Consider the following 16,195-nt stretch of genomic DNA (forward strand, 5'->3'; position numbering starts at 1 on the left):
GCCTAGGCTACCCATTCGGAACACTTTTACCACCTCAGCCTAGAAGGTTGTGGTTCATAGAAGGTTGTGGTTGTAGCCTAGCATGTATAGCCCAAACTTTCTTGAACGACTTCACCCTAACCTAAGTCATTTATTTTTTAGATTAAGCTAGTCTATACTAGCCAAGACTAGTTAAGATTACATCTGTGATGGATTTAACCTACCCTAAGTGATGGAGGAGTTAGCCTAGCCTAATTGGCGGAAGAGTTAATCTAGCCTAATTGGTGGAAGAGTTAGGATAGCCTAACCTAACCAAGCCAGGATCAACCTGGTCTTGCAAACTTAAATAAGTTAGTCAATTCTTAATGACTATACTTACTTAGACTAGTCCAAGTGTTGTTGGCTAGGTTAGCCTAGAATCTACAAATGGGTCTCTTCCATCCTGGTCTAGTTTCTATATTGAAGTCATGAGTCCAACATAGAGGCTTCGAGCTTCAGTTGGCTGAAGCAAGGCATTAGAACCTCATCATATCTGGAAGGGGAAAGTGGGGCATTTCCCATTCTTCAAGAGAGAGGTGGGGTGAAGTGACGTTGGGTACAATTCTGGGCTAGGTTACTCGAGAATAGCACCATGGTGGTTTCTGGCAATATAGGATTTCCCTTTGGAAGGTAGCATATTGAACATATGTCCATATATTGTAACAGATCACCGTATAGGGTGTTTCGTGGTTGGAAAGTAGCATTACTTGTGGAAAAATTATCCTTGTCCTGTTAACAGATTAATTTCTTGGACAGGAGCATAATTAGGACGTGTCTGAATAGAAGATATTATCATAGGACATTCCCCTGGGGTTTTCCTATGATATCGTCCATATAATTGGAAAAGTGAAGTGTATCTTAGTTTTTTCAGGAACACTGAGCTGATTAATAGCTCTCCTAGGGCTGGCCTGAAGGATTGGATATTTTTACGTGGCTAGGAACCAATTGGTCACCTAGCAACGGGACCTACAGCTTATTGTGGGATCCGAACCGCATTATATCAGTAAATTATTTTCTATCACCAGAAATAAGTTCTCTGATTCCGCGTTGGCCGAGATGGGAGTAGGACCTCGGACCACCAGTTTGGCAGATGAGTGCACAAACCACTCATCCAGAGGAACTCGTATAATGGAAAAACCTTGTAATAGCTGTCTCAGGGGTTTCACTTTTCGAGGAGCCTGAGGATTCCATTTGCGATACTGTGAACAACTGGAGGTTACGCAAACTCTAGGTTCTACCTGTTCTGCCATGTCCCGAAACTGAAGGATGGGTTCCAGTAGTTACGGAGGACCCAGGATGAGTGACTGATAAAGTTTATCGTAGCACAATCATCGTTTACCAGGTTCGTGTGGGGAAGAGGCACCGCCGATAGGTAGAATGAATATCTCAAGGTCTGGAGGTTGACCAGTATCCCCTTTCGAACTAATAGTTCTCAGTTTTTGGGTGTAGTGTGTCACCTCGGACGTAACACGACTCCAAAGGTCTGGAGGTTGCCCAGTATCCCTTTTCGAACTAATAGTTTTAAGATTTTGGGTGTATAGGTGTCACCTCGGATGTAACACGACTCCAAAGGTCTTTAGCTCACATATACAGAATGACTCTGGCCGTGACAGCCTGTATAGAGGAGGTTTCTGTCCATTAAGGGCATTCTGTCAGCAGACAATGATCTGGTGGAGAGGTTGTCAGAAGAGGGAAGTCTCTCTGTAATTACATGTTTACATGCATGGTGATATACATTGGACTGGTGATTGGGCATGTGAATATCACTTCACACTGAGTAATCTTCAGATGACTCAGGAGCAGTGAACTGGATGGGGCACATAAGAAACTCCGATCTGATAAATGGAAACATACTCTGTATCAGAGTAGAATTGATGGATTACCACCAGGCACATACATCAGTCACGTTACAGGAAACTGATTGTGGATGGTGGTCTTCCTCTTACTTCAGTAGAGTGGAGTACTCAATAACCAGGTTTTTGATGTAGACTCAAAAGTAGTTAGGAACAACAGTTCCAATTTGACCCAGAATCCGGGATAATGAGTCAATGCAGTACGTCATGATGACAGATACGTTTCTTAGTCATGCTCAGGATGGTGTGAGTATGCGTAAGAGACCTTCAGGAGGACCGGCTTTGACTTGTCAAAGTACTCTGTGGTTATAGAAAGAACTATGTCACCTAGAACATAAAGGTGGTAGACGTAAAGGAACAGGCCAAACAGAGGCGATCGGTCAAGCCTACTCCTTGTTGTTAAGTTGTACCAATGAGGTTATACAGAACGAGAAGGTCATCAGAGGAATATGTGCCTTCTGGCAATTAACATATCTGTTAAAATGAACGTGACAGTTGGTCTGACTGTATCGAAGCTCAAATTGAGCAATATTAAGAAGGTGTCTTTCTGTTCATTGAAATTTGAGCGTGGGTCATTGTTATGACAAACCACTTTCAATTTTCTTGTATATAAATAAGGTTGCCCAGAGGTCCTTGGACACAATTTCCTTGGGTCCTTTGGTGGCTGCTCAACAAATGGTGTAACTCATCCAGCACCTCTGGCGGGTCAGTTGGTATCTTGTCTAAGATGATGGTATGAATGTGAAATGGAGGAGATAACTGGCCTCTTTCCCTTTCAAATTTCAGTCTCCTTCTTTACTTCGGGCAGTAAGAAGAGAGTTCCATCGTAAGCTGGAACGGACAGGTACAGGTGAGTGAAGTAGCCATACTGTTGGGTTAGGGTGAGTATCAGTAAGATACCTATCAGTAGCAGGACATTCCTCTCTTTAGCAAGGGGGAGAGGAATGATAACAAACCTACATGAGTGGATGAATTGGTTTGTTAGAAGAACAGATCTTATCTTCCTCGGCGCAGTGAACTATGACATTGTGTATAACCCAGAAGGCTGACTCTATGATATTCATGTATGTCTTAGATTCTGAAATACTGGTCAGTTGTGTCGTAGAATTTTGGTATTCAGAAAACTGATCAAAGGTTGGCACAAACTCCCAGTTGGTTAATAATATTTACCTCCCACCAAGAGTAAGTCTATCCTAATGTTAAGACCGAAGGTTTGTTTCGTATATGAACAAATGACAAATTTTTAACCAATTTGTGTTTTTCATAACTTACAAACCTGAGGTCTTATCATACAAAGGCCCACCTCTAACCACCCCTCTATCAACTAACCTGGGATGGAAGAATAACTAACGGGGTCTCGGGTTAAAGAGGGGTATGTGGGTGGCTCCACATGTCTCGTGACCAAGAACAGATGCCAATAGTCCCTTGCATACACAATTATTTTAAACTTTACTGGTTTCCAGCTGGTGCTGAGTATTTATCCTAATGTTAAGACCTCAGGTTTGTAAGTTATGAAAAATACAAATTGGTTAAAAATTTGTCATTGCAAGAGAGTTGTTTCAGTTCAAAACATTGTTTTGTAACTTTTCTTTGTTGTTAAAACCATTGTCATACTTGATAAAAGCACAAATATGTTATTACTTTCTCTCTCCAAATAATAAAGAACAGAAATATGCTCTTTTTCTCACTCTCGGCTCCAAATTGTAAACATCTCATCATGAACCAAAAAACAGGAATGCTACATTCTTTATCACATGATAAGTAAAAAATTTCAGTCAGTAGAATACATGAAAAAGCATTAAAGTTGCTATTTGTAATCTGTATTTGTTTCATTCATTAAAAAAACAGAAACTACATAAACTGTTTCAGGCCAGCCTAACATGTTGATGTATAAGTTAAGCTGTGCCAGATTATCATTGCACAAAGGAAAAGAAGTTATGTAATTATTGTGAAGTAATAAAGTGAAGGACTGAACAACTTTACCCATCTTTTCACTTTTCCATAACAATAATAAAAATCAGTTGATTCTGTATGGTGAGTGGCTAGTGTTGAGAGACATGCATTGTTTCTGATATACTTGATTTTGATTGTGTGTTAAAATTTCTTTAACTTATCAATTATTTCTTGATTATTTAATTAAATAGCAAGTTACTGTAAATAATTAAATACGTTTCAAAGCAATAATCACATACGATGAAACTATGGAATGATATAATAATATCAAGCACATCAACAAAGTTAAAAAAGAAAATATGTAATCTTCCCATAAAAATTATCTGACCAAATTGCTAATTGGATGTAGAAAAAATGTCTTAATAAGCCTTTGTGTTTTGTTTTAACAGTTTATTATATACTATGCTGAATTGTTTTTATGTATACACTGCATTGTATTGGTGGTGTATTTCACTGGTTTTATGTGTATGATTTAGTGATAGATATCACCTTAAACAGGTAGTTTTGGAGTCTGACCTCCTAACAGATAACAAATTTCAATAAGTAATGGAGGTTGGGTAATAAAGCTTAGCTAGGCACATTATGTCTTCATTACCTACCCTCTCTCTCTGGAACATTTTCAGAGTTGAGTCAAAGGAGATCCTGATCACTATATAGCATCTCTCAATTTCCTCTTCCTTTTCCCTTCCCTCCTCTTGTTCCTTCTTCCCTCTCTCAATCCTTCCTCTATCTCTGCTTTTCCCCTCCCTTCCCTCTGCACACACATCGTACTATTCCTTCCCATCCTCTCTCTCAGTAACATTGCCATAGCCAAGTCAAAGGAAATACTTAATCCTTTAGAGCATTTTGCAGTTTCTTCCTCATTCCTCAACCTCTATATTGTTGTCAGTATCTTGCCGTAAATCAATACATTTTTCAAAATAACCTATACCTTTCTGTTGCAGACTTTGAACGTTCTGACAGAGGAAAGTGGAGACTCTCCTGTCAGAGGAGTGCCACCAATGTCATATATTGATGAACTTATACCTCATCTATACACTGTCACAACAGCTTGCTCTTCTGGTGTTGCAAATTCATTCCGTCAGGTTAGTTCTGAAACTAGTTTTTAACTTTTAGTATCAAGAAGTTTAACTAGAAGAAAGTTCATGTGTTTTAGGATGCTCTTTGTCATTGAGAGTAAATGAATGTAAATGTTATTTTGTAAGTTTTAAATTGTTCAATGTAATATTCATGTCTGAAATCAAAGTGGATCACACTGATGATTAGCCTGATAAAAAGGGTAATTATGTCCTGTGGTTTGAAAAAAAAAAAAAACCTGTCTAGTCACGAGCTACTTGCTCTTAAAAAACAAGATGTTTGTCTAGTCAAGAGCTACTGGCTTCTTTGCACTTTTTCTGAATTGTTACTGTCAATTGCAGTTACCTATTTTGTTGTACGTAGTGTTGTTATCCCTGAGCGCATTTTTACTCAAAATTATTATTTCATCCTTGAAAATTGCATATTACCTAAGTTTATTTTGAATGATTTTAAAAGTGTGATTATGTGTTGAAACTATATTGCCAAGTTACTAAATTTTTTTAAAAGAGTTAAATTGTACTTAAAAATCTCGAAATTCTTAAAATGACTTAGAACTAGTATTTATCTACAGTCCTAAATTTAATTTGCATTTCTCAGTAGGCCCCTTGATCTGTTTTTCACAGGTACTTTGATGAATGTTGGGAGTAAATCTCTCTTTTATTTGACTAGTCCCTTTCAATTTCAGTGTTTCATCAGACAGACTCCAATAATTCTTTGTTCATATACGAAACAAACCTTTGGTCTTAACATTAGGATTTACTAGTGCCAAGCTGGAAACCAGTAGAAGTAAAATTAAACTTGTGCGATCCAGGGACTATTGGCATCTATACCAGGTCACGGGGCATGTATACCCAGAATCCCCGCGGCGTCGTGTGACCCGCCAGTATCTTTCTACCGCCTTTAAGATAGGACATGTTCTCTGTCTATCTGTTTAAAGCTGGTTTTAGTTTGCCCGTTTTTATCCATTTCACTTTCATTTTTCTTATTAATTCTCTTTCTCTGAGTGTGCTCAGTGTGGGTGTGAGTTGTAAGAGTGTGTAAGTGGTGAGATGGAGTGTTTTGTATTGCCGTCGGGATCTTCTTCCGTTTCGAAGACAAGACAAAGGAAATGCCCTGGAGTCAGTGGCTTTCCGTGTTCAAGATTCCTAACTTCGGTGTCGACGGATCCTCATCCAACGTGTGGTAGGTGCAGGGAAAATGTATGTACAATTACTAATCCTTGTTCTGTTTGTCGTGGTTGGTCGGTGGAACAGTGGAGGAAGTTTTATGAGAAAGGCCAGTACAAAAGAAAGGAGTCGACGCCATCTTTGGATGACCAAGCGTTGCCGGCTTCTTTTGTATCAGCAATACACCAGACTGCTCCATATGTTTCGCCACCTGCCTTTAATTTGTCCCATACCCCTTCAGTTTCTCCTAGTGGTTTGTTTTCAGAAACACAGGAGGGGTTTTGGTAATTTGATGCATAATATTTATGCTCCGTTGTTCCCAGCAGGGAGGGCGGGAGCATCGCCATCTTTGTTCCAGGTGCCTGCTCCCGACTCGAACAGGATGGAAGGTACGTGGTCTTCTTCGCTGCCTCTGGACTCAAATACGCTTTCTGACTCGGTAGTACACACTGTAATGAAGAAATTACAGGATCTAGAGAAGAAAATTAATAAGAATAAGAAAGACAAAAGAAAAGGCGTGATTCGTCTTCTTCCTTTAGCTCGGCGTCATCGCTAAGTTTGATGACGTAACGGCGTGTACCAGTCAAGCGTTGGAGGATGCAGAATTTTGCGACTGATCCTTGGGCCAAGAGGAGAAAAGTGAATTCTTCTTCATCTTCGGGCCAGGACGGTCACATCCCAGTCAGCAAGAAGGCAAGAAGTCAGTGGCTTGTAAGCTCAAAGCTAGAGGACGAAGCCGTTTACAAGAGTCCGAACGAGCGCGTGAGTTGACGGCGATGGGATACGGCCGACTCGGAATATCCAGTAGAGACTATAAAGAGTCAAAGAAAAACTACAGTGTCGTTGGCAAAATCGGCATTGGGTGCGAAAAGTGCAGCAAAGGATAGAGCACAGATACCGGTTTCGCCTGTAAGACCGTTTAAAATACGGAGAAAAGATGATAAGGCTCCTATTAAAAGGTCGAAGAATAACGAGTTGGCAGCCTCATCTGATACGTTGGTGGAAGGCGTTGTCCGCCTAGATGAAGGATCAAGGCCGAATTCTCCGAGTGAGCTTGGTTTTGAGAGAGCCTTCATCTTGGAGGTATAGGCAAGATTCTGCTCTAGATCTGCTAGCAGAGAAGGAGTGAGGCGGTCTCGTTACTCCTGCTGACTGTTCGGGATCGAGCTGTCGGCGGTCAGCAGAGATCAAAGAGACCGCGGCCGTAGGGGCAGGCGGCCACGAAGCACCCGGACGTTTGTCAGGGGATAGGAGTGAGATAGCGTCTCCTGTGGCCGAGCACAGTACGCTAGAACCGGAGGAAGGAGAGAACCAAGAGTTTCTGGCTTCATATGCGGAGGTGATTGATTTGATTCGTCAGTTCAATAACCTTTTGGAGAGAACGGAAACACCTGCCAGTATTCTTCCTCTGGGGATTGACATGGCGTTTGGTGTGAAAAAGGATACCAAGGTGTCGTATGAATTGCCTTGTTCAAATCATGCGGAGTTCGTTTTACAACACGTAAATGCACGGATTGCAGGAAGGGATAATTCCTTGAGATCAAATAGATCGTTTAAGTTTATCCCTCCTCCAATGATGAAACAGAGAAAATATTATACGACACCGACGGTTCCTTTACTGTCTAGACAAATTAACCCAAATGTGGTAAGGTTAAGGCCTGGATTAACCTTAGATCAATTGAAAATGGAATGCCCTTCGATGACTTACCAAGAGGCTGCTATGTTAGAAGCAACAGCTTCTTCTGTCTTTCAGACTGCTTCTTGGCTGGATCTTTGGTCAACAGCAGTTGCGAAGATTGCATTCTCAGAAGGTTGACGAGGAAGGTAGTGGTGAATCAATGTTCATTAGATTACTACAATCAGGTGCCAAAGCAACTGTGTACTTGACAAAATCTAAGTGCCAATGTTTGGGCAAATATCCTGTTAATGAGGAGGGATGCAGCTTTGGCTAAACTAAGTCGCACTGTTGATTTGGATTCCCTGCTAGCAATGAGGAATGGGAATATCTTAGTGTTGCAATTGCTGTTGCCAGAGGCCATACTAGAAGAGGCTATAGATAGAAGAAGGATGGACACTAATGATAGATTGGTACAGCAGGCAGTTAGGAAAACATCTAGCAGTCAGGCTAATCCTATGGAGGTAAGGCAGCAGCAAATACCTCGGAAGAAGCCAGTGAGGCATAATCCATCCCTAGTAGAGCAAAAACAAGACCCTCTTCCCAAAGAAGTTAACTCATTGGCCCTTTTTTGTTTCAAATAGAAATACAGAGGAAGGGGATGGGGGATTAGGGGAAGAGGAAGGGGCTCAAGACGATAGGATAGGCGCCTCTCATCACTCAGCCACACCAGTGGGGGGTTGCCTGGGCAAATCACTGGAAGGTGTGGCAGGAAACTGGGAGCAGAGCAATGGGTGGTGGATGTTCTCAGAGTCAGGTATTTGATTCCATTCGAAGTATCCCCACCCCTGACAGAACAGCCATTGCCTAACCTCGCTTATGCTCAAGAACCTCAGAAGGCTTTTATTCTGCAAGAGGAAGTGAAGATGATGGAAAAAGGGGCTGTGGAACAAGTATCCATTCCGTCAGAGGGGTTTTACAGCAGGATTTTCCTTGTACCCAAAGCCAGCGGGGCCTGGAGGACAGTAATAGACCTGTCAACTTTGAATGTTTATAAAAAAAAAATAGATTCAAAATGGAAACTCCAAAGAAGGTTCTACAAGCAGTCAGGATCAAGGACTTTATGCTGACAATCGACTTGAAAGACGCATACTTTCAGATCCCAGTCCATCAGTCTTCCAGGAAATTTCTCCGCTTCAGTCTTGCAGAGAAAGTTCTCGAGTTCAAAGTTCTCTGCTTCGGATTGACAACATCTCACGTTTTTACAAGAGTGTTCACTCTCGTGTCGACATGGGCGCATGCTCAGGGGATCAGGCTAATGAGATATCTAGACGATTGGCTGGTGATAGCAAAGTCCAGAGAGAAATTACTCAGGGACAGGGCGACCCTTCTACGGTTTTGTCACAGCTTAGGCATTGTGATAAATCAGGAGAAGTCGCAGTGGGATCCAAGTCAACGGCTGGTGTATCTGGGAATGGTTATAGACACAGTAAAAGCCAAAGTATTCCCGACAGACCAGAGAGTAGAGAAATGCAAACAAGTGGTGTGTGTGTGAGAGAGAGAGAGAGATTCTTTCTTCAGATCTCCATTACATGAAGAATGGGTAAAAACGTATTTTATTTTAATCTTTGGAAGCCACCATTGATTATCGGCAGTGACAACTTAAACACAACTCGATAAACGCTCGATACTTATGGCAGATGACATCATCAATCAGCTGTTTCTCCATATATATATATATATATATATATATATATATATATATATATATATATATATATATATATATATATATATATATATATATATATATATATATATATATATATATATATATATTATATATATATATATATATATATATATATATATATATATATATATATATATATATATATATATATATATATATATATATATATATATATATATAGACGTTCATTGGTAGGCTAAACCTAATTGCAGTGCGATAACCAACAACATACATGAACAGATTCACAATATGATACTAACTGACAATAAATGGTAATAAAACCATTCTCACCTTATATAGTTATAGGCATATCTCTGAGTTAAGTTCCATTCGGCAACTAAAAACAGTGATGATATTGGTAAAAACGACATCAGTTGATTATTTTAAGAATGTAAACAAAACCAGAATACAAATGGTAGATTGCTATGTTCATATCATAATACTATAATATGGTAATAATATATATATTATATATATTATATATATATATATATATATATATGTATATATATATATATATATATATATATTATATATATATATATATATATCTATATATATATATATATATATATATATATATATATATATATATATATATATATAGATATATATATATATATATATATATATATATATATATATTATATATATTATATATATATATATATATATATATATATATATATATATATATATATTATATTATATATATTTATGATATTATATATATATATATATATATATATATATTAATATATATAATATATATATATATATATATATATATATTATATTATTATTACCATATTATAGTATTATGATATGAACATAGCAATCTACCATTTGTATTCTGGTTTTGTTGACATTCTTAAAATAATCAACTGATGTCGTTTTACCAATATCATCACTGTTTTTAGTTGCCGAATGGAACTTAACTCAGAGATATGCCTATAATATATAAGGTGAGAATGGTTTTATTACCTTTATTGTCAGTTAGTATCATATTGTGAATCTGTTCATGTATGTTGTTGGTTATCGCACTGCAATTAGGTTTAGCCTACCAATGAACGTCTTACATATACCTTGAATAGGCTATTCATTATGAAGATATGCCAATAATATATAAGGTGAGAACAGTTTTACAATAGGGCCACGTTAATCGCGGGGGATAGGGCCCAGGAACCCCCCGTGATAAGGCAAATACCCGTGTTATCCTGGTACCCCCCCCAAAAAAAAAATTGCTTTAAACTGCCTACTTTAATACTTAACCCACCCAAGACCACTATTTCAATGTTTATAACTGCCTACTTTAGTTCAAGTACCAAATATGTCTTCTACTATCACCTTAAACTAAATTCAAGACAGTTTCAAAGTTATTCTTTCCTATCTTCAATTTCCCCTTCATCAGATCAGCAAACAAAAGTATAATTACCTAACAATTCCTTTCTATTTTCATGATTTGGCTGCTGCACCAAACTAAAAGTACATAGTATATCTATTTCATGAATGACACATATTTATGATAAAAAAAAAGGGAAAGGGATTTTGGACGTAGGAAAAATCTATTTCTGGGTGATTGGCTCGTGTCGCCCTATGAAAGTATCCTTAATATCATTCTTTTTAGGCAAAATTAATCTAAAAATTACCAGAGAAAAACAAAATTAAAATTAAGAAAATGTCAGTAAAATGACTCGCTCACTCTATAAAAGAAGTGTCGGTATGAGAATCGGGGCGAGTGGAGATCCATACCACGAGTCATTCACCATTTAGACCTTCCAATCTAAAATCCCCACCAGAGAGAGCTGATACGAAAGGGTGATGCGGCCGCTACTACTACTACTACTGGACGCCACGGACAGCAGCGCCCTAGCGGTCATCCTTAATCTATGAACATCTTGTCCTGCAGGGTGGGTAAACGAAGACAGGGTGGGTTTCATAGGCACACCGAGCCAATCACCCAGAAATAGATTTTTCCTTTCGTCAAAATCCCTTTTTCTGGGCTCAGCTCGTGTCGGCCTATGAAAGAGTACCAGAGAAACAGACAAGATGGGAATAAGGAAAAACAAATGAAAATCAGTTGTAAAAAAGAGATATATAATATAAGTGAATCAGGGACATTACAGTATACAAACAAAGTACTTAAAGCTAACTTATCCTAAACAATGACATGATAAAGAAAGCAAACAATATAAAGTACTTAAAAATGAACTTATATTAAACATAGTAATAATCCAGTAATGTAGTGCAAAATAACAAAATAGATTCACTTAAGTAAGATATTTACATAATACCAAACACATTGTGTCCTACCCTAGCATAAAAATAAGGGTAGGAACACTGAAGTACATTATAAGTACATAGTGTGGATGTCCCTAGCAAAAAAAATAAGGGACAATCCACCAATATGATTTCAGCGGCTAAGGCTAGAGTATCCGAGTAGCATGGCAATAGGGTGAGGCATGTTGGACGAGGTAGGTAGAAAGGAGACCTGGATCTATACTACGACTACTATACAGTATCAGGAGAAACAATGTTTCCCGCTGCTACTGCAGAAAATTTTAAAGATTCCAAGGACTTTAGGTAGTGACGTTTAAAGACTGTCGGAGATTTCCATCCAGCATACTTTTTAAGATCTTCAAAGTTCATATGTTGGAAGTAATTAATTGAGGTGGCTACTCCTCTGATGTCATGTGCTTTTGGAAATGAATCAGGATTGGCTTGTTTAATGAAGTAAAGGATCTGTTGTCTACCTTCCTTTTACTGATAAAGTACCACCTTTTTCTCTCATAAAGAGAGAGCCTGAGGATCTTGAGGATGTACGAGATAGAAAGGCTCTTAAAGTTGATACTGGGCCGAGATGAGAAGGATCTTGCTGGAAGTGGGATGTACTTTTCCAAGGCGCCCCTCCTTTGCAAGAAGGAATCCTCATTTTTAGCCAAAAAACTACGATCCGGCGCAAGTAGAACTTCTCCTGAGGGGAGGAATTCCACATGACCCGCATCTCTGGATATAGCCGACAGTTCTGAAATTCTAGCTCCTGAAGCTAGGCTTAATAAGAATAACGTCTTTCTAAGAAGCCTTATGAATGTACAAGACGAGTTGTCAGGGGGGGTATCTGAGGCTAGTTTGAGGACATCATTTAAGAACCATGAGACTGCAGTAGGCCTTTGAGAAGGTCTAAGTCTAGCATAGGCTTTAGGAAATAGACGTAAAGTAAGATTCTGTTAGGTCTATCTGGAAACCCAACTGAAAGATCTTCTTCAAAGCCGATTTATGAGTAGTAATAGTGCTAGCTGCCAACCTTTTTCAAACAAGGATCTGAAAAAGGATATAGCTAAGTTTAACTGTCATGGTTGTAGTGTTTGATTCTTTCAGGAAGGATGCTAATTTTTTAACAGCTGAGTCATATTGTCTAATAGTTGACTCTCTTTTATCTGATTCTAGGAAGAGGATGTTTTGTGGATCAATGTTAGCATCTTTGTGAGCTGCAAACTTAATGAAGTCCATAAAGTTAGGGTCTGAAGAATTCCTGAGGAAGCGAACACAGTCCTCATTTGTACTGATTGTGACAGCTTGGGATTGGGGATCCGTTGAGGTCGTGGAGACCCAATTCCAGAAGCAGAGGATACCAGTTGCTCTTGGGCCAGTCTGGAGCAATCAGAGCTACTAGTCCCTTGAAAGTCCTCAGCTTGCTCAAGACTTTCAAAAGAAGATTCACTGGAGGAAAAACATAAATTTTTCTCCACTGATTCCAATCTAAAACGACAGGGTGGGCGTCCGTGGCATAAGCCAGAGGGTCCAGGTTGGGGGCCACATAGCAAGGGAGCTTGTGGTTCGCTTGTGAGGCGAAGAGATCCACTTGGAGACCTGGGACTCTCCGGCATATCCACTGGAATGACCTGTCGTCCAGGGACCATTCGATTCCAGAGGGACTGACCGGGACAAAGCGTCTGCTATCACATTTCTTACCCCCGCCAGGTGAGTGGCAGACAGATGCCATTTGTGTTTGTCTGCTAGGGCAAAGATGGCTATCATGACATGATTCACGTGTTTGGATTTGGACCCCCCTCTGTTGATGCAATGAACTACCACTGCACTGTCCAAAACTAGTCTTAGATGAGACTTTTTTGGGGGAAGAAGTCTCTTCAGGGTAAGAAATACTGCCATTGCTTCCAGGACGTTTATGTGAAGCTGGCGGAACTGAACTACCTAAGTCCCCTGAACTTGCTTGAATTGAGAATATCCCCCCCACCCCGGACCCGGGAAGGGGGAGGCATCCGTGTGAATGGTTAACACTGGAAGGGGATATTGAAGGGGTACTAGTTTGGCCAGGTTCTTCACTTTTGTCCATGGACGGAGCTGATTGCGAAGGATCTGTGGAATTACTGACAACTTGTCTCGAGATTTGGCGTTTGCTCTCGATCGCCAAACTCGATTTATATCTTTCAGCCTGCTCTCAGGAGGATGTCTGTCACTGAGGCAAACTGAAGAGAACCTAGGATTCTTTCCTGGTTTCTCCTTGATGTTTGTTTGCATTTGAGAAATTGTTTCACAGACTTGGGCTATTTCTTTCCTTTTGACCACCGGAATTGACAGATTGTGGGAAAGACAAATCCCATTGGATTCCTAGCCACTGAAAACGAGACTCTGGAGTAAGTCTGGATTTCGTCTTGTTTATCTGGAACCCCAGATGTTCCAGAAATTGAACTACCTTTTTTGTGGCTTTGAGACATTCCTCGACCGTTGGTGCCCAGATCAACCAATCGTCGAGGTATGCTGCTACCATTATCCCTTGAGTTCTCAACTGTTGAACTACCATTCTGCTATCTTCGTGAATACCCTGGGGGCTACATTCAGACCGAAGGGCATCACTTTGAATGATAACGTCTGATTTCCTAGTTTGAAGCCTAGGAATGGACGAAGTGCCTGGGCTATAGGGATATGATAGTATGCGTCTGTAAGATCGATGGAGGATGTGACGGCCCCACGGTGGAAGTAAGGTCCTTACCTGCGAGATGGTAAGCATTTTGAACTTGTCACAACGAATGAAAGAGTTTAGCTTTGACAAGTCTAAGATTACCCTTCTTTTTGTTGAGCCTTTCTTTGGCACGCTGAATAAGCGACCTTGAAATTTTAGATGCTTGACTCTCGCAATAGCTCCTTTCTGAAGGAGTTCCTCCGCGTAATCTGTCAATTCCTTTGATGGTTCCTGATAAAATTATTTGATTGGAGGGGGATCTTTTATCCAACTCCAACCCAATCCCTTGGAACACGATGCTCTGTGCCCATTTGTTTGCTGAACCCCCACCTGTGACGGAAGAGGAACAGCCCTCCCTCCTACCTGGGGAGCCTCACTGTTGTTGGGCGGGTTGACCTCCGCGCCCTCCTCTGAATTGCCTTCCCCTTGCAGCTCTCCCTGTGCCACGCTGGCGAAAGTGGCCCCTCGCCCTGCTACCTCTCGAAAACCTATTAAAGGCTGGGTAAGCCTGACTTTCATACATGGAGTTGAAGGCCGGCGAGACTGCGTAGGAGGTTGAGGGTTGAGACTGAGGGGACAACAGGAGGATGGGTTGGGCCTGTTTCGAAGTCGATGGCTGTCCCTGTTGGGTAACTGGGACGGCCTGAACAACTGCTGTTGCTGCTGTTGTTTCTGGTAAGGCTGGAACCTTCTGCCAGACTTTCTTAAGTTTCTTACCAGCAGCAGGGGCGGTTTCTTGCTTCCTCTTAGAAGAGATGCCCCACCTAGCCCTAAGGCTCTGGTTGAGCCTAGCAGCCTCGTGGTGCACCTCGTTCACAGCGGACTCTGGAAAGAGGTCCGCCCCCCACATGCTGGAAGCCAGGAGTCTATTAGGTTCGTGCCTAATAGTGCACTCCTGCAGAACGTGCTTTCGGCAGTTCCTCCTAGCTTGGAAGAAGTCGAAAGCATCCGTCTGAACTGTTTGGAGCTGAGACTTGGCCAGAATCTTGAATAGCGGTTCTGTGCCATAGACAGGGCCGCCATTTCCGTGATAATCAGGGAGTTGAGGGACCTCCCAAACCTAGTTCGAGCATCGAACTCTGCCTGAATCAAAGTATCAGGCAGCCTTGGAAGCTTCTCGCCAAACTGGTCCATTGCGCAGTCTGGCTTAAGCTTACCAATCGTGAACGTGGCAGGCAAGTTCTCCCACAATTCTCCAAAGGCTGGAAAGAGCGGAGAAGTAGATTCAGCTTCCCTCAGCTGTGGCATGGGCTCATCCTTGAGGACTGCCTGAAGAGTCGCTTCCACTATTTTGGTAGCGAACGGAAGAGAAGCCTCCTCCTCCGTCGCAAAAATAGTGAAAGGACTCTTGAAAGCCTGGAGCTTAGTGTTGGTACACTCCCAGTCCTCTAGGCAGTGAACCATTCCCGCTGTGCATGCTCCCATACTATACAGCACGTTTTTCTCGGGAAATCTTGTCCTCTCTAGTGAGGGCAGCCACGGTCAGCCTAGCATATCCAATGAAAGGCTGAGTCAATCCAGGAGGATAAAACTCGAAGTCCTCAATCCTTCGAGTTCCACACTCCGGGACAGAGATCATACCGTCCTTGAATGGAGCGTAAGCGGCCACTCTCCATGGGTTATCCATGGAGAAGGCTGGTAGGGACTCATATAGAGGTAGCTGAAGAATGCCAGTACCTGCTACTGGGGAGATTGGCTGAGGAACCTGAGAAAGCCCAGCTACAACGGTCCCATTATTCTCTCTAAACTCTGTTATAGAGATCCTGGATGGATTGGCCC

At 40.9% G+C, this 16,195-nt stretch overlaps 1 protein-coding gene across 1 annotated transcript in view; it reads left to right on the forward strand.

Annotated features, from left to right (window-relative positions):
* Nucleotides 1–16,195, forward strand: part of LOC135225692 (nucleolar protein 14-like) — a gene marked incomplete at its 5' end in the record, with an annotated part of 100,984 nt that overhangs the window by 25,520 nt on the left and 59,269 nt on the right. The window contains 1 exon segment of the mRNA XM_064265044.1: nucleotides 4,769–4,909. Within this exon segment, the coding sequence (XP_064121114.1) occupies nucleotides 4,769–4,909 (141 nt within the window).

The sequence above is a fragment of the Macrobrachium nipponense genome, chromosome 13 (assembly GCF_015104395.2).
Source record: "Macrobrachium nipponense isolate FS-2020 chromosome 13, ASM1510439v2, whole genome shotgun sequence".
In the NCBI taxonomy this organism is placed as follows: domain Eukaryota; kingdom Metazoa; phylum Arthropoda; class Malacostraca; order Decapoda; family Palaemonidae; genus Macrobrachium; species Macrobrachium nipponense.